At 42.7% G+C, this 18,953-nt stretch overlaps 1 protein-coding gene across 1 annotated transcript; it reads left to right on the top strand.

Moving 5' to 3' along the window:
• Positions 1 to 3,591: 3,591 nt before the first annotated feature.
• Positions 3,592 to 18,487, top strand: LOC125947295 (tissue factor pathway inhibitor 2-like). The gene is made up of 5 exons (XM_049671709.1): positions 3,592 to 3,624; positions 4,430 to 4,633; positions 5,003 to 5,185; positions 12,453 to 12,632; positions 18,313 to 18,487. Exons 2-5 carry the CDS (start codon positions 4,546 to 4,548, stop codon positions 18,321 to 18,323), a joined length of 462 nt encoding a protein of 153 aa, XP_049527666.1. The 5' UTR covers positions 3,592 to 3,624; positions 4,430 to 4,545; the 3' UTR covers positions 18,324 to 18,487.
• Positions 18,488 to 18,953: the final 466 nt, after the last annotated feature.

The raw sequence follows: 18,953 nt of genomic DNA, 5'->3' as shown, positions 1-18,953 counted from the left end.
CCCACGAGACCACCTAGATATAGGCATCGCCGAAGGTAACCTAACCACTTTTCTGGATCGACAAGTCGGCGTCGCGCGAGGTCTCGTGGAGCTCCAATATAGGCAAACCACGGTCCTAGTTGCTACCTTCAGGGGCGACTACAAGCACTTTGCGAAGAATACCACCATGGCCTACTTAAAAACACTTTAAAACACGATATATATATATATATATATATATATATATATATATATTTGTGCGTGTGTGTGTGTGTGTGTGTGTGTGTGTGTGTGTGTACCAACAATAATTTGTCTGGGTAATGTCTAGTCTAAGTGTATCGGGACAATGCATTCGTGCTTTTATATCCAGCAAAGACGCTGACTTCACACAGAATTATTCATGAATGTCGCACATATACAAAATTCACAGCTTCTCTTATGTTAACCCAAAGACGAATTGCAGTCGACAGCCCAGTTCGATGCAATAAAGAGGGACACATAACTAAACATTCCCCTTAATTCGCTTAGTCATCCCTCTTAGTTTGCCTACTCATCCCCTTAATTTGATGACTCTTCCTCCTAATTTGTTTACTCATGCTCGTATTTCGCTTACTCATCTTTTGTAATCGATTAGTCCGATTCGCTTAGTCATCCTCTTAAATCGTCTAAGCATCAATCTTTTCTCTATTGCATTTAACTCGCCTCACTCATCCGTTTAATTCGCTTAATCATCCATCTTCATCATCCACCTTGCTCGTTTGAGCAACGGTATGAGCTGTTGATGATGATAGCTTTTGTACCTTTCGTGTTGTCGACGTGTTTTCGCTCAAGGGCTTTATAGGTCGACTAAACGATGAGACAATAAGGCCTTCGCCTTAATAACAATCCCTTCAACCAGAAATATTAGGTGTACAGCCAGCCACTGATTAAGCATCATAGATTACAAGAACACCTTTGTGTCAATTGAAACCCCAGCAGCCACAAAGGTTTTCCGTAGTCAAGAAGTACCGGGAGAATGTGTGAACGTTTTAGGAAATATTTTCAAACATTCCATAGCTAACCAAATTCTGAACAGGAAAAGTGCGAAACACCTATTATTGGGAGCATGTAGCACGAAGACCAAATGTCTTCAACGCTATTCACTGAATGCGCAAAGGTATTCAGTCTGTTAAAGTGTGAAAAATTAAGGCTGAGGTTCCGCTGAGAACACTAGTTCAACCTGCCGTGCCGTGTTCAGCTACGCTGAAGTAGTGTTCAGTAATTGCATCCTGCAAAGATAGCTTCTAAATAATACTTGGTGTCCTTAGATGACAAATAGCAAATCTTGGTCCTAATATTTTTATGCAGAAGTCTCGGGCCAAGTGCATTACTTTAGCTAGAAAGTGGCAAATAGATATCCGCTGCCTGCCTCTCCGTGGAAGTCTTTGTTCGTAGATTTAGTCACCGGGCACATGGAACAAAAAATTAGGCATAACATTACGTGACTTATAAGCACAATATTATACAAAAGTGAAAACTGACCAGTGAATATTCTATTTGAAATAATAGGACGAAAGTCAGTTGCGCAGACCACGTCATGCGTAGAGCAGACAAGAGATGGCCGATTAGAGAATGGCAGAGAACTAGACGCTGAGAAAAAAATATACAAATTTCCAGGCATAGGATGGTGTCAGCTGGCACAAGGTGGGCACTTCGTGATCAATAGAAGAGGTATTCGCAAAGAGCCACAACAGTTTAACCATTTTATCGCGCTGTCATTATATGAGTGCGCATTGCTGAAAAAGGTGGCAGAGCACTACGGTAGGCTGCTTTCCAGCAGGGCTAAACCTTCTCTGCAAATTGTAAGTCATCAGCATAGTCCACCTCGAGCGACCCTTACTGACTTAGGATTACCATTTAAAATTGAAGAGCTCATGGTAGCAATCGGTGACACAAACACGCCGTCATAACCTGGCCATGACGGTGTGACTAATTAAGCCCTGGCAAATCATTGCCAGACATCTCGCTTACGTCTTCTGGAGTACTACAACGCCTCGTGGATAAATGGAGAGGTTCCTACGGAATGGAAGCTTGCAAAAGTTATTCCAATACTGAAGCGAGCGAAGCATCCAACAAATTACGCCTCCGTCAGACTCATATCTTTGCTTAATTTCATAGGGAAGCTATTAAGAAAATTATTCACAAACGACTAAATTGGGTGCTGCAAACTGCGAAAGTTTACCCGTAGGATAATAATGGCTTCCGTCAAAATAGGTCCGCAATTGATTATGTCATTGTCTTGGTCGCATCACTTGCAGAGCAATTTGAGGAAACACACCTACTGCAATATTTCCGGACATTAAGGCAGCATATGACTCCGTCTATCATAAAGCAATAATTGACGCTTTGCTTGACGCTAGATTTCAATTCAAATCAATTGAATTCAATTTCGATTCTTGCACAGGCATCAGATATTCTCCCACAGAACATATCACCCTGGACACTCTTACTGCTGCAAATAGTGCCATAGATACCTGAAATCAGTGGAAAGAAAACAGCAAGCAGCGTCCCATCAGACTGCCTTGGAATATATGCACAAAGAATACGCAGCCGCAATGCATATTCGTGTCATCGTAGTAGCTATACAAATGATCGAGAACTTGTTCCAAGGAAGGTTTTAGTGGCCAAGGTTACCTTTATGTTTTTATACATGCATTACTTCGCATACACAAATAACTTAATGTCACAGGAAATTAACACTAAATATATTATTAGATAGTATGTGAATAACATTACATATTAACAGGACAAGGTGTGTTTTTTACATAAGGATAGTATAGGTTCGTATACACTAAAACCACCTGAACAATTAATCGCAGGAACCTTAACGACTTGTGTTAAAAGGCCAATTAGGACGTAATGAACCAGGTAAACAGATGTGGGAAGGCTATTATTGATTACAAAAGTCATTTGCTGCCTCGGGCTCTAGCTGATTGCTGTTTCTAAACAGTACCGGCATGGCACAAATTACAGACAAGAAACATTTACTATCACAAGCGCGTGTACCTATCAAGGGACAACGTGGGCTCTTCTTCTTTCTTGGGTTTTACGTGCTAAAACCAGTTCTGATTTTGAGGCACGCTGTAGTTTAGGGCTCCGGATTAAGTTTGACCACCTGGGGTTCTTTAACGTGCACTACAACGCAAGCACAAGGGCGTTCTTTTGCATTTCGCCTCCGTCGAAATGCGGCCGCCGGGGCCAGGATTCGATCCTGCGATCTCGTGCTCAACAGCGAGCCACCGTGGCTGGTGACGTGGAATCTGCAGTAGGCGTATTCCTGCCCAGTATCTTTAACTAATGTGTGCATTGTCTACGCTTTTCAGTGCAATTCGCTCAACAGTTTCGCATATGGCAGATTTCTTATCGTATTCCAGAACAATTTAGAACATACATTATCCTTGAAATTTGATTAACTGACAGCAGAAATAGCAATCTGTAAAATTACCCTGCAAGAGCTAAAAAGGTTGCTAAGCGCGAACCTTATTTCGAAAAATCCACAATAGCCTCAAAAATACGGCCACTGGAAGTAAGTCATCTACCAATTATTGACCTTACACACCAATATTATTTCAGCGCCCACCTGGTTGAAAAGGAAGGAGTCTAACAGTATGTATACTTTGTTTCCTATTTATATTAACTCACAAAGAAATACTAAATGAGAAACCGAATTACACACATGAAGGTAAAAATATACTCTGAAAAATGTACCAGTGCTCTCGAACAAACGAGTGTATAAAAAAGGTTGTCATCATTTCAGAGTGTAAAGGTGGATGACGCTATGGGACGAGACATATTCAAATTTTTCTACTTCCTTTTTTTAACGCATACAGCCGTTGACTAAGGTTTGTGTAGTTAAAAAGCCGAAGAAAAAACAAGACTTCGACAATTGAAACTGTATATTCACATGTTTAGAACTTATCTTCATGTGGACAACAAGTTAGAACGCAATTTCCTCATGAAGCAATTATCCATCGAAATGTTTAACCAACTTAAAATTAGTAAAATTAGTAAAATCAAGTAAAAAGTTTTGATTCCCAATTACTTTCCGAAATTTTTAACCCAAGTTCCTTTCTCGCATATTTTAAACTATAATAGAACCATAAAGAATAATTGTAACTTCAAATAATATTTCATAACAAAGACAGTTAAACATTTATGTTCTTGAACATGGTAGACACATATAGCTGTCTCTAGAGAACGTTATTTGGCTCTTCCTCGAAAAGTGAGAAAATAATGAGAGGCACGACGTTACTCGCAGCGGCGTCCCTTCATTGCCTAACAGGGCTTTATGAAGGAGCGTTAACAAACTTGCTTTTTCTTGCATTACAATAGGTTTATCTAATACTGATGAAAATATTCCCAACGTTTCTGTTGCTTACTTATAAGTAGGCTTTCATGTTTCTTATTTCAGACTTCACTGCACACCTACCACACTGGTATGGTACAGTGCCAGTTTATTGCCTTACACCGGCCCCTACTGGCCCCTGTCGACCATTAGTGAACTATTATTATTACGACCAGAAAAGCATGCTCTGCAAGAAGGTCAATCCTACTGCGTGCAGCGGAGGTGATAACTTGTACAGTACCCAAGAAGGATGCTACGATGTCTGCGGCTGTGAGTAAACATTATTGCCTGCAGGAAAAAAGGTACAGTCGGCGGGCTTTGATGGACATCCTATGCGTGTCTGGTCAATACGTAATCTTAAGAAATTCAGAGAGTGAATGAGACACGAAAGGGAGAGAAAATGAGTAACAAAAGTGGTGCATGTTGATTTTTCTTGTATCTCGTAACTTAGTATGCCTAATTAAAGACAACTAAGAAATCGTACGAAAAGTTCAACTTTTTAGTGTTCCCAATGGTTTTAGATATTCTTGTATTACGACCTGATATTTAACCCCCCCCCCCCCTTTTTAGAGTTATCCTCTACTCTCGTGAGTATCGCGTTGAGCTACTGAAGCAATTATATTCAACTATATCTTTCAGCGGCGCATGCCGAAAAAGAGAGGTACTGCAAACGGCGACCTCTCAGTGGCCCCTGCGAACCAGTACTTCAGACATGGCACCATGATCGTCATAAAAGGGTCTGCAAAAGACTTAACTACACCATCTGTGGCCTCGGCGTCAAAGAGTTCGCCACCGAAGAGATGTGTCTCATTATTTGCTTGCGTGAGTACGTTATAAAATGGCGCAGGCAAACAATTTCAAGAGGCATTCTTCGACGTTGAAAAAATTGTACCTGTACACATTGTACCTTCTTACAAATGCATCCGTCGAACAGTTAAGAGCGATATCTATCAAGGTTTCGACTGACATCTAATTTCAAACTCAAATAATGTAGTGAAAGACGGATATGTCAAGTCATCAAACAGACAATGAAAATATTTGCACAGGTACCTGGCAAGCCATTTCAGTGGCAAGCTCAATATCAGGTTTTTTCCAATGTTTTTTTAAATGCTAACGCCATATCGAAGTCACAGTTGTTATAGTGCTGTTGCCTTCAGTGCACGTGTTCATCCTGGCTTCCCTTTCGCCATATGACCTACCTATTCATACATCCTCGAAAAAACAAACAAACAAAAAACAAACAAACAGGCAGTATACAGATGGGCGAAAGATTCCTATGTTGTTTTTATTTTCCTTAAAAAAACTGTTCGGTGTCTGCTGCGTGTTTAAAATAAACTAGCTTTATTAAAAAAAAAGCACCTTGAAATACATGTGTTTTAGGTGCTTTGATAATAATGTGTTTCATGATTAGTTGCCGAAATTTTTGGTTTTAATTGAAGGTTACAAGTATCTCTGGCGCTGCAATTTCAAATAATTAAAATAACGGTAATTAACTACATTTCGTGTGCAGGATATAAAACAAAAATAGAATTCATTGATTATGGTACAAGGTTATTCCTAACTGGAATTGTACACGCCATAGTAACAAAGTGATTTTAATTAAAAGCCCCTTGTCGCAGAAAATTCGTTGTCGGCGTCGTAGCCGGCGTTGGCGTCCTGTGAGCGAAAATTCCCGTATATATTCTATATGGCAATAAAGTTCTTGTATCACCAAGTTGCTCATACATTTTCTGACCATTTTTACAAAGTTATTTCTCGAAATATTGAGAATGTCAGCCCGCTTACAAAAGTCATGAAATAAAACAACGACAGCAGATGCCTTTTAGACTAAATCTTCTCATACTGAAATCTTAAAAGTGCGAAACCATTACACAAGACCGGCCCACGCGAGAGGCCGCGTTTCTACCAGAAAGCTCACCGTAGTGCATAGGGTTTGCCACCAGCATTTCCCGGGAAACATTAAGGTTACAAAAGCTGCAATTGCCGTGAAGCGTCAGAAGCAGTCAGGGATCCTTGAATGCTATCAGGTTACACTCTTAATGGCGAAGCTTAAGCATCCTCCCAATTTTTTGAGACCATGTGCTAGTACCTTTTGCGTCAGTTTACTTATTTTATTAATTTGCACATACTGCAGCGCAATCAGCACTATAGCAGGAGTGGGTTAACAGAGGGAAATATACACAGCTAAATACGATACAGTGATAAGGATGATGTGCTAAGACCATACGTCTTGGATGGCGGATACGATGCTTTGGGATGGGCATGAGCGAATAGACCCAGGTAAAGAATTCCACTCTTCTATGGAACGAGGCAAAAGGCTGAAATTAAAAATGCTAGGGCGTGCAAAGTAGGGCAGCAAGATTAAGCTGTGATGTCTCGTCGATGACTCTGGCGCAAGGTTGGTATAGTTGTTTTTCGAAAGTATAACCGAAAAGTTGACGATGCTGTGCAAGAAACCTTATGATGCCATGTGGCGACGTGCATAGAGCGAAGCTAAATTCAAAGAACGAAGTGCAGAAGAGGGTGTAAAGTCGCGATCATAACGGTGACATATAAATCTTGCAGATTTTTTCTGAATCGCTTCCAGTCTGTTAATCTCACACTGCTTATAAGGGTTCCAAACAACACATGCGTAGTCAACATCAGGACGGATTAGCGATTTCTATAACAGTAGCTTACTCTCTTTTGGAGAGTTGGATAATGTACGACGCAGATAACCTAATTTTCTTAGTGCTTAAGCAATGATAGTCTAGCACATGAAATTGCCAATAACATGAAGGACAACATCAAGGGAAGAACCGGGTGCACGATAAGTAACGCTAGTTACAGTAAACTGATTATTCAAGAAAATTTTTGCACCACACGAAAAATTTTACACCACACCTCAAAATCATCTGTTCCTCACGATCCCGTTTTTCTCACCGGCACTTTACAGTTTAGCTAGGAGGTTCCTTTTTCACGTTGTTTTTATAGACTATGGAGCGGAAGTCAAGGTATCATCGAGGTATGCACGCCCTACTTCTTATCTCTATCTGGACGATTGCGAACTTTCTTATACGACTCAAACATTGCTAGTCCTTTCTTTGTATAAATTTTTCGTACGAGACTTACGAATTTCCGTCATTTTACAGCGTAAGCTGTTATGGGCTCATTCCAATAGTGTTTCGGATGGCAATGGTGTCCGCCGCCGCCGGCGCCACCGCTGCTGCCACCGTCGCCGGTGCTGTCTGATGCCCGTAGCAGCTATCACAGGGAATGAGAAAAAAAGTACCCAGTTCCCGCTAGGATTGAACCCTGGCTCGCTACACGGCAGTCCGCTATTCTACCACTGAGCCATGCCAACGCTTTTTTTCTTTCGTGGTATTTATTACGAATATAAAATCAACATGCGTAAGATATTTACATAGCGGCCAAAACAGTCGTAGCCGCGTCTACAAGCACAAAACAAAGACTACGAAGTACAATATTACTGTAAACAGTTCTCTAAAAGGGGGGCAAAAGGATACACTGCATCAACAATGGATATCAGTCTGGTTGAAAATCTCTTTGATCACTAAAATCTTTCAGTTGTGAAATCATCCAAATGAAATGTGACTTCGAAGATACAATTGGTTCTGCATTCCGATCTTCCATGCCAGTTTTCCATAAACTCTTCAACGCCATAAGTAGCAGCCTGTCAAAAAGGACATCTTCACATTTAGGTGGCAAAAGACATCGAATCGTATGAGGATTTATATCAAGACCCTTTTTAAAAGTCCTTTGAAGTACGTCCCAAAACAATACGGAGTCTTTGCAAACAATAAAGCAGTATTCTATGTTTCCGGTACAATAAAGAGGCGAGAGTTTCTCGAAGATACAAAAATGACTTTCCTATTTAACCAGGCTTAAACAGGTAACGTTTCGATGTGTACTTTGTGGAAGAAAGTTTTGAAGTGTGGAGAAATAGGCATTTTACAGACTCTGCAAGCACGTCATGTCCAGGTAAGCCGATGTATAGCGATCGGTATAACGGAAATTGAAAAGCATATCAATTAGATCTTTATACAGATTTTTCCGTGCTATAGAAAATAAGTACTCATTTTAGAACCTCACTGCCAGAAATCGCACTGAGAGGTACACTTAACGCATGAATCGCTGCAAATATGGATGTGATGCAAAATTTGCCGAAAATACTAAATTTGGCGAAACGTTGACGAGATTAACTTACAAGAACGCTCTAAGTAATCGGTGACAACAGTCTCAAAAAAAGAAGAAACTAGACATTTTTTGTCTAACATAAAGATGATCCAGGGCAAGTCCACCTACGCTAACTGGTCTGAAAATATTATCACGCCTCATTGGCTCATAAGCTGGTGACCAAAATAAAGGTTGCAATGATTCGATAAAACTGCTCAATATAAAGCCTGAAGCAATAATTATTTGCAGCACATAGAGGATTTTTGTTGCCGAAAATAAATTGCAGGCTTTAGCTCTACCAAAGGTTGAGGCATAATGCGCAACGAATGTTTGGGCATAACGCCTTAGTGTTGGTACATGTTCTCTCCTGTAATGTGCACTTGACTTATATGCATCTAATGGAACACCCAGGTATTTTTGTGGCTCGCAAGTCAATTCAATACCAGCAAATAGTGTCGTCGTAAAGATCAATGAGCCAGATCAAAGCCCCAAACTTTTATCACAGTTCATTCGTGCACCAGAAATGGTGCCAAATTTCTCTATTTTGAACGCCACGGGTCTGGTACTGGGCTTGTCCGTACGAAATAAAACAAGGTCGTCGGCATATGCCAGAAATTTTACCTCTGTTACAAAAACATTGAAACCATGTATATTACTAAAGTGAACTACGTTTAAACAGAGTGGTTCTAATTAAAGGGCAAGAAGGGGTGACAAGGGACAACCTTGCTTCACAGAGGAACAAATGGACACAGGTTTGGTCAGGTAACCATTAACAATCAAACTGCGCTATAATGATTGTTCAACTCGCTTGAGCCACGGCGACGCTTTCTAGCTGGCCGCGAAAAATGCCCTATAAATGCGCCCTAGCACGCGAGGAAACACGCGTTGTGACATGCGTGACGTGTTGCGTCGCTACGTGCACACTTTGCATTGGATTTGCATATTATTACATCAGGTGGCACGCCATGTAGCAGATGCACAGATAGCGGTACAAAGTAGATGGTATGATGAAGAAAAACAAGTTTAAGGACGTTTATACAAAAATGCTAGATAGTCATCATCATCAACATCATCGCATGGTGCCACGTGAAGGGATTTGACATGTGCGCCACGTAGTCTAGACACTTGTGTTCGCTGTTCGGTACACGTTATGGCTCCTCCTCGCAAGGTACCAACCTCTGCTCAAGAAGCGAATCGTAGAGCTACGCGCGTGGCTGCAACCTGGCAACTTTGAGCTCAGCAGACCACGGTGCAGCGCTCGACGTGTTGCTGCTCAAGCCACAGCTCGCCTTCGACGCCAGGCGGACAGTTGAAATCGTTCTCGTCATAACGACGCGAAGAGACTTCGCCGCGAAAACCCTGTAGTGCTTGGTGCAGAAACTTACGCACATACTATGTGGAGCCGCTTCTCCAGCGTACGCTGTGACTGTGCTGCAGCATGCATGCATTGCGCAGGCCTGGGATTTCGGTCATTCGTTTAAAGGAATATCTGACTTTATAAATTGGCTAGAAGAAGCTGAAATTAATTATAAGCTGTCTCCCCGACGTCACTCACAAGAATGGTGTCCCAAGAGGTCTGCTCTTAGGACAACGTCGTACCAAAAACTCATTCGCATACTTCTGCGCGCCTAATTTACCCAGATGAAATGTTTCTTGCTTTGTTATGTTTGAAGTGTTCCTTACAGCATATAAATATAGGTAAATGATCACTTACGTCTCATTTAACGACACCTAATAGCATGCCTTCTATGTTTATGTAAGTAATAAATGAGCAATATATAGTTGACAAGCTTTGCGTTGTTTTTGGCGAAAGGATAATTCCATTCGACTAGACGTTCAAATTCAGTATAATATGTAATTGCCGTTTAGCTGGACCATTCTTTTTTATAATACTAATCTATTCTCCACAAGGGACAATCGTTGGTGTTTTCAATAAAACAACCACAATTTAACATTGTGAATAGGTTCTTGCCTGAATTGAGTAAAATAGAAAAAATCTAAATCATAAAACTCACAGAAGAAACAGATACTGCGGTTGAGCGTAACGTGGCAACACAGAATCTCAGTTACCAAAATTGAGTATCGGGAAGGTATGGTTCTCGGGGGGTGAATTTGTTTTTGATGTCTGATTTACATTCTGTGTAAAACAACGTTTTCAACTTATTAGTGTTTTAGCGTAGAATCTAGAAAAAGGGACACAGAAACACGAACGCAACAGCCGCTAAGTTCCAACTAATGTTTAACGCCAGATGTTCTGAATATACGCTGTAAACAGACCAAAAGAAAAGGAAGAACGTAACTAATCGCTTGATCATATCTACATGTATGCGTTACTCTGCGCTTGCCTACCAGCTGCCCTCAGAAAAAGATCGAAGTTTCGCCCGAAAGGCGAAGCATCAATTGCGATAGCAAATTAGTAGAAAGCTATACGCAGTAAGGATAGTGGTTTTATCAGCTGTATAAACTTGGACATGCAGCAGCAACGCACAGAACTGTTGTCGACGCTGTCGGTGTTTTGCCCGCGTTCGCACCGAACGCGCGCGGCGTTGGTGACTGTTGCCGGTGCCTCTGGGGGCGGCTCGGAGGTTTTCGACGAGATCAGAATGGGACGCTCATCTAGCAGCGTCGGAAATCTTACCCACCTTTTCACCTCGCAACATGTTTATATAAATACGCATTTGGTGCCGCAGCTAAACGTCGCCTCCCCTCCCTCCCTCCCGCCCCCCACCCCCGGCCTTTCGCTCGATAGAAGAAGGCGCGTTTGCTCTCTATATATGGTGATTGTAAAGGAGGAAAGAGACGCTTAATTCTGCAGCCTTTCAGGGAACATTTGGCGCTGAGCCGTGCTCCCTCAAGGGCTGCAGAAGATAGCGCCAACCTTTCCCTTTCCCTCAAGAACCACTTATCATCAGGGAACACGGCGCAGAACGCGCGTTGGCTTTCCGACGTGCGTTCGCTCCCCGTGAAAGCGCGCGTCCCTCGCGCCCTTTCACTCGCACATACAGCGTCCGGAGCGGGGCAATGATTTCATCGCCGTTGACGTCATACGGAACCTCACGGCGACGGCGACGGCGACGGCGACGGCAACGGCGACGGCGACGCCGACGGCAGAAATCCGCTTTGGAGTGTCTATATAATTGCTATCGCAATAAAACATTTATTTGGCAGACAACAAGACAGACTGTGAGCGGACGCACTCATAATCATCACTATTTATTACTGCTGCTTACACAATCTCGCGTGCACATGTGCAACAATCTGCAGACTGCAGTGCTGTCAAGATCGGAGTACGCAGAGTCACGGCAGTGTAACACCAAATGTCCCTGTCCTCCCTTTGTCACGCTCCTGCTTTGCTGCCATAACCGCTCGTTTAGGTATCGTTCCATTTGCCCTACGTACGTTCTGCCACGCGATAGCGGTATTCAATACACAACCTTGAGCACGTGCAGATAATTTTTCACTTTGCTTTACTTTGCAATCTTTGCTTTGGTTTTCTAACGGGGAGGCCATCCTGCACAGCTTGGTCAACTTGTCCCGGGTTCACATGACGGCTTTCATGCCTGCGCTTCCCTAATCTTCTTGAGACGATGTGACGTCGTGTGAAGATATGGAACGACTACCAACTTCTTACGATCAGACTCCTCATTTCCTTGCGCCTGATTGGTCACGCTTGCTTACTTCGTCTTGCGCAGAAGAACCTCAGCCACTGCAAAGGTCTAGTGTTCAGGATAGCCTGCTGAAGCGAAGCTAGGCACTGTATTTGGATTGTGCCTGTTCTGTTTGTGCCTCTTTGGGCCTTTTTGTAGATTCTGTGCAAAGACAGAAATAACTATGAATTACCGAATAGCCCGAACCAACCCTTTGCTCAGTAAACGTTTGAATATTGTGAAAAGTATTCTTTTTTTTTTTGCAGGAACAAAAAAGCCTAAACTCCTATGCAGCCTGAAGCCAAGCTCTGCGCGATGCTTAGGTAGATCACGGACGTGGTACTTTGATTTCCGGAGCAACGGCTGTTACAGGTTCCCAAGTGGTCACTGTGCAACGAATGAGAATGGTTTCACTTCGAGAGAAAAGTGCCTTGAGAGATGTAGTTGTGAGTACCCATCCTTCTTTATTCCTGTATTGAGCATATTCAGTTTTAGGATGACAAGATACCCATAATAATGAAAAGACCTCTAGAAGTTCAGCGCAGCAATTATATGGGGGAAATTCTATTGAGAGTGCCACCGTCTTGGACAATATTGTTTTAGGTACTGTCCAAATTCAAAGAAAAGGCAGTCTCTTCGCAAAGAGGCAAGTTCAATTCTTAACATAAAGACCTCATACAGATAAAGGTTCTCAAAATCCGATTACTTCACATTCTCGGAATGGCATAGACCTTTGAATACACGTTGAGTGAGTTCCTATCCGAAATTTATTCAGCCATGCTGGAAAATGTCCGTGAGTAGCTTTTGTGAAAATTCTTTCAGCTGCTCTACAAAGCATACGATGTATTTTAATGTTCGTCTATCTATCAATCTATCTAGTCACTAAGCTTGGGCCTCAACCTATTATGTAGTAGCTTGAGGTCGTGATACAGCCGTGGCGCTCGCATCGCCGTCATATATTCGTCGTGCATTCCTCGTCATACCATCGTCGTGATTCCGTGGTGCGCGTTCTATCTACGTCACTCTACCTTCGTCATCTGATATTCGTCACGCCTTCTACGCCAACCCAGAGGCCAAATTTGTCGAATAGCTTCAGTCAGTGTGTGCAGTCTCGCGCTCGTGATGCAGCCATGATCATTGCATCTTCGTCCTTCCAGCTTTGTCATTCGATTCCCGTCATGCCACTAATCGTCACGTCGTCGTTGTCATACAATCGTCATGTTTTTGTTGTACTGTCGTCGTGATGTCCAGGTGGTCAATTCATCGTCGTCACTTCATCTTCGTCATCCGACATGCGTCATGCCCTCGCCGTCGTAACATTGTCGGCATGCCATCATCTTCACCGTGGTATTTTACCATCGTCATCTTTCTCAATTTATCGACATCCTTTCTTCTCCCTAATTCCATCGTGATATTGCTGTCGTAATTCACTAGTGACTATGATGCCTTGGCCATGCATTTGTCATCAGTACGTCGTCGTCAGATATTAACTGTCGTCCATGCGTTTTCATACAGTCATCGCCGTGCAGTTGTGGTCATGCCATCGACGTAATGCGACCTTAGCCATCCGGTTGTCGTCACACGGTCGTCATGACGTCGTCCTCATCATTCACTCCTGATCACCCCATTTTCCTGATGTCATAATCGTCTCCTCCTGGTCGTCACACCATTGTGCATGATGAAGATGATTTATTGGCATCTCCTTTGAAATGGGGCGCTGACAAATAGTCACCTAGCTTGCTTGAGTTACTCAGGTATGCCATACATGTTTTAACACGGAAGTGTTTTATGCCGGGGTCCACGAAGACTTCACTGACGTATTTCCGTCACGGAAATACGTCATAGAACATAATACAAAGAAAGAAACCAGAAGAAAAAGTTCCACAAACATGCAAAATTTGGAAATCGAACCCACGACCTCTCGGTCCGCGACGATAGATCGCCGAGCGTTTAACCCATTGCGCCACAAACGCATTTGCAGAGAGCTACACAGACGCGCCTTATATATCTAACACTCCTCCGTGTACCCGCGCTCTTGCTCGGGGCGGTGCCGCCGCCTACGAGCAGAAAAGAGAAGTACTGCATTATGACACTAACGCGCACCGACAGTGAACGCTTCGGTGGTCTCAGCACTACGACGCCTCGATGCCAGCATTCGAAGGGACGCTGGCATCAAGAAGCACTACCAACGCCACTTAGGTGGCGTTCACCGTACTCAGCACAGCGGAGCGTGGCCTCCGCAATTAGCTCTGAAAATGTTTCTGAAGTTGATCGCGGAGGCTGCAATTACGACGCGCTGTACGCGCTGATTTGACTCGGTGACGATTCAGTTACGTGCTTTGTCTTGCGCGTTGTATTAGTGTGTCAGTTACGTGCTTCGTCTTTCGCGTTGTGCTAGCGTGTGCAGCGTAGTGCAGCTTCCATATGCACGACGGTTGCTCATGGTCATCGACGTTGGTAGTCGTGATGGAGGAGACGTGCCACCAGGCGTCAGCGTGGGTGCATCAACGCCTAAGGGCGCTTTAGCCACAAAACACCAATAGACATTATATATCAATGTGCAATAAACATTACACTACTTCTGTGAAGACACGTTTCACTTTCGTGTTCTATACCGATTCCTATATAAGAGGGATCAACCACATTTTTTTTCCTCCTAGCATTGTTTTAAAAAACTCATTATTCTCTTTTTTCTCCTCAAAACATATCTTTCTATATTCTACCACTACCTGCGTTTGTAAAAGATCTGGTCGTATCAATCTCTTCCCTGCTTTTTTTTCCACCAATACACTGAACGTCTCTTGCTTATCTCGACTGTTGACTGGCTGATGCTTCCGTCTACATTAAATCCAATTGCTTCTTGAATGTCTACGTTACCTACGGCTCTCACTAGGTAAAACCCTTCGCATTCCAATAAATTGTCGACTTCGTCGTCGTCGGCGGCAATGTTGACAAGCGAGTGTCATAGGCAAAGTAGGCCAATTCCGGAGACAGTGTATGTCGCATGTAGCCGAAGCAATGGAAGTCTCTCAGTGATCACTACAGATTTTATATGAACGTGACTTTGGTAATACATTCTGCCTGATCATGGGTTGAATGACTATTTCCAAAGCCCGGAAGTAATTACGGCAAGCTAGTTGGTAATTTTTCATATGATTCACTATGGAACCCTTTACCTGCAGGTATAATTAAGGGTCCCTTTAATTCATTTAAAAAGAATTTGCGTTTATATAGAATAGAAAACGAAGTTATTATAATTGCATTTTTGCAGCGTTGTGTTTATTTAATATTTACATTTGCAGACTAGATAGTGTATTTCTCATGATTCTGTTCTGAATGTTTTCTTGGAATCACTGAAAGTTGTTCTACATTGCGTGATGTTAGCTGACGAATGTGATTATTTTCATTGCATAGTTATTTTTCTTTGATATATCTATTAAAAGGAGGTCACGAATTCAGTGCTATCACTATAGGACCTCCTTCTATACTTATATGTTCTTCAAATGTATGCTTCAGATTTATGAAAATAATATAGAAATTGGTATTGTAAAATGCTAATAGCATTACCACCGACAGTCATTGTGAGAATGGCGCTGCCATAACTTTTTTTTCCTTTAAACATCGGTTGATTACAAACGTAGATGCACCCTTTTCATTTCCTTCATTTCAGAGAAAAAGCGCTGTTCCGTTTCTTACAAACCAATACCTGTCCTTCTGTGCTTCTTTACAACCCTACAGCTCTCTGATTTAGCGCAGCAATGGTCACAGCGCGCGAGGATCAACGGAAAGCTCTAAGGGAACACAGTTCGGTGCCATTAACGGCAGCTCTCTACGGTTCTTAAACTCGAAAGTACTCACAGATTATATTTTCACATTAAAAACGTACGACACCAAATGACTGAAGGTATAAAATCAACTATACAAAACTTATCAATTTCCATGCAACGCTTAGGCTGCGCTGACTCGAGAAAAGATAAACTTATACGAGTATTTACGGAAGAACTGTTTGGAATGCAGGGTAAGCATATATCATGATCACATTTATTCTTCAGCACTGCTTCCAGTAAATTCCGTTTAATATTTTAATTATCTTTCGTTCATTTTGGTGTTTGGCTGGTTTCAAACATGCCCAAAGAACGTCTAAGAAAACACACTGTCTAGCTGATTTGAAACGTTGCGTAGACGCGAATGCCTCGTTTTATCTGTTGCCCCTCGAACCAGTAACTAAAACATCTGTGATATTGGGCGAGCCATGTATTGGTTCATTAAGACATGCTTTAGCAATACCATACAAGCATGTTTTGCTATCGCAGTTGCAGTGCGACCTGAAATCGAGCCTTATATATGCTGATTTCATTGGAGGCCATAAACGCAAAGTCACAGCGTACTTATTGGTATTTTTTGACACAGGGTCACTGCAGAAGCACTACTGTACTTCCTGTGATCGACCAGCCTCTGCAAACGCCTCTAATGAGAACGCACTTTTTGTTATTTTTTACAGCGAAGCTGTTTCCGTCTAGCGCCCGTATGCCTCCGTAGCATGCGATCCGGGGGGGCGGGGGGGGGGGGGGGGGTGGTACTCTCGGCGTCTTATGTCCGTATCAAGGATCGTGGACACGAGGGGAGACGAGTAAGGGAAAGGGGGAAAGAGTGTGGTGGAGACGCTGCAGTAATTGAGACGGTAATGGAGAGGGGGAAAGAGTGTGGCGACAGCGCTTCAGCAATGGGGAAGGGTAGTGGAGAGAGGGAAAGAGTGTGACGACGGCGCCTGTGCAACGCGGCTGCGCTTCTGGGGTTATAACGTAACGCACGTCGTAGGTGCCGGCGTGGCTGTTGCAGTGGTTGCGGGAGATGCAAGGGAGGTGCGGTGACCGCGGAGGCGCTTGTGTCGGCTAGGGTGGTCTCATAAGAAAAAAAAAGTACGATTTAGTAATAAGCGCAGCCCATGTATGCAGCGTGAACAGCATCGCTGGTAATTTGTCCCCATATGAATTTTCCGGCCCCACATATCTTTTGCATCCCACACTTTCTCTTTTTATGGCCATTCGCATTCTTTCCGAACTAACCGTGATTTCTTCTGACTCTCGAAACTTTATGTGGGCCGATCCCGAAGATGTTGCAGTCTAACGCCGTGGTAAAAACCACACGCTTGTACCGCTGGTACCTGTGGTATCATAGAGTGCCGTGTGGTACAGCATGGTGGTAACACACGCAGGCATGTCGCTAATGAGAGCGTTTTCTCGTTCTTTCCTCCTTACAAAGTTTTGAGATCTTTCGTTGAGACGCTGTGAATTTGATCGAAGACGCAGACGAGGTCATGGAGACGCTACAACTCGCGTCCGCAACCAGAGATAGTCGAAGACGCTGGAAGGGGTAACCAATTAGTCCTTTTGGATGTGGCGCTCAAAGTCTCGGCTGGCCACTGGGTACGAATAAGGCACAGATACAAAAGGAAAAGCCACTGAAAACAGAGAGTGCAGCAAAGTTCAAATAATAACCACATTTACAAGCGCACTAAATGCATTCTTGAATAGCAGCCAGGGTTAATTCTTCAAAAATTATTCCTTAACCTATTACACGTACCCTATTGAACGATGGCAACCGTAAATTGTTATCTGTTTACGTTCCCTTTCTTTAATTTTCCTTTCTCTCTATGTTTTAGTTACACTGCGCAATATAACGGGTAATATTAGCAACAAAAACGTCACAAGCATCGCTATGTCAAGGCTAGATGCCTAACAAACAAGAATAAGCTCGAAGTATGACATGTAATTTTATTCAGCACGAAAGAACTTACCAAGATTTACACAGGCGCACAACGGGCTTTGTAACCGGATCTCTGAAAGTGTGTGTCAGGAAATAGAGCTATTATGTTCAAGGCAAAAATTTTATTTACACAGATCCCAAGGTGACGCTGATTGTCCCACATGTCGCTCCATGGTATCCATGGCAGCGTATTCAAAGATGAGAAATCTTGGGCGATGTTCATCACAAGCCTTTAGTGGTCATTCATGGAGTTTATATAAACATATGTTCAAGTATTTCAAACTTTGCTGGACGTAACATTGAGAATGACTGTATTAGGTAGGCATTAAACTTTTATTCCTGAACTTCTTGTTATTACAGATGAAAAATAGCGGACGGACAGCCTACAGCTTCTAGAAAGGCCGCGGAATCTGTAACCCTATACAAGATCCCGACTGATTTTCTGACGACGATGAAAACGTGTCCATAGACTGCTACCTTGAAGTCGTTGTGCGCTGTGTTCACAATATATCACACACCAGAACAACCAGTGTTGGCAGAAGCATTCAGTATTCACATCACCACTTCAGGTGGCATCCCGAACGTTATTAAACTCAGTAATATGTTACATTCCGTTTGGTACTGTCTCACTCTTAAGAACAATTTGTTTATTTGGTTCTAGGTGTCTCTTTAAATATTCCCGCTAGAGACAGAGATGCTTTACTGACGCTGTGGGAAGGCAAACAAGAAATCATCATAATCTCAATGTATTGAATTTAGCACTTCTCGAGACAGAGTGGATAAATTATCATCTACGATTATGTGTACACTATTCCAGACATACTGAGGCAATTTGCCAAGACGTATTGATCAGTGGTAATTATGCAGTGTAGGTTTTAACGGTATGTACAATATAACCAGATATTTGGGACACCTGAATCACATACTGAAAAAGAAACTACTAAATCGATGTATAAATTTATTTATAAGCAGCCGCAGATTCGCCCGAAAAGCGAAACATC

The sequence above is a fragment of the Dermacentor silvarum genome, chromosome 7, assembly GCF_013339745.2.
Source record: "Dermacentor silvarum isolate Dsil-2018 chromosome 7, BIME_Dsil_1.4, whole genome shotgun sequence".
Taxonomy (NCBI): domain Eukaryota; kingdom Metazoa; phylum Arthropoda; class Arachnida; order Ixodida; family Ixodidae; genus Dermacentor; species Dermacentor silvarum.
The sequence above is the reverse complement of the archived record's forward strand: the minus strand, read 5'-3'. Positions and strand labels throughout refer to the sequence as shown.

Excerpts from the sequence above, each read along its gene's own strand:
- LOC125947295 (XM_049671709.1), top strand. The coding sequence starts at position 4,546 with ATGCTCTGCAAGAAGGTCAATCCTACTGCGTGCAGCGGAGGTGATAAC. Across the intron at positions 4,634-5,002 it reads ATGCTACGATGTCTGCGGCT|CGGCGCATGCCGAAAAAGAG; the intron begins GTGAGTAAACAT and ends TATATCTTTCAG. Across the intron at positions 5,186-12,452 it reads GTGTCTCATTATTTGCTTGC|GAACAAAAAAGCCTAAACTC; the intron begins GTGAGTACGTTA and ends TTTTTTTTGCAG.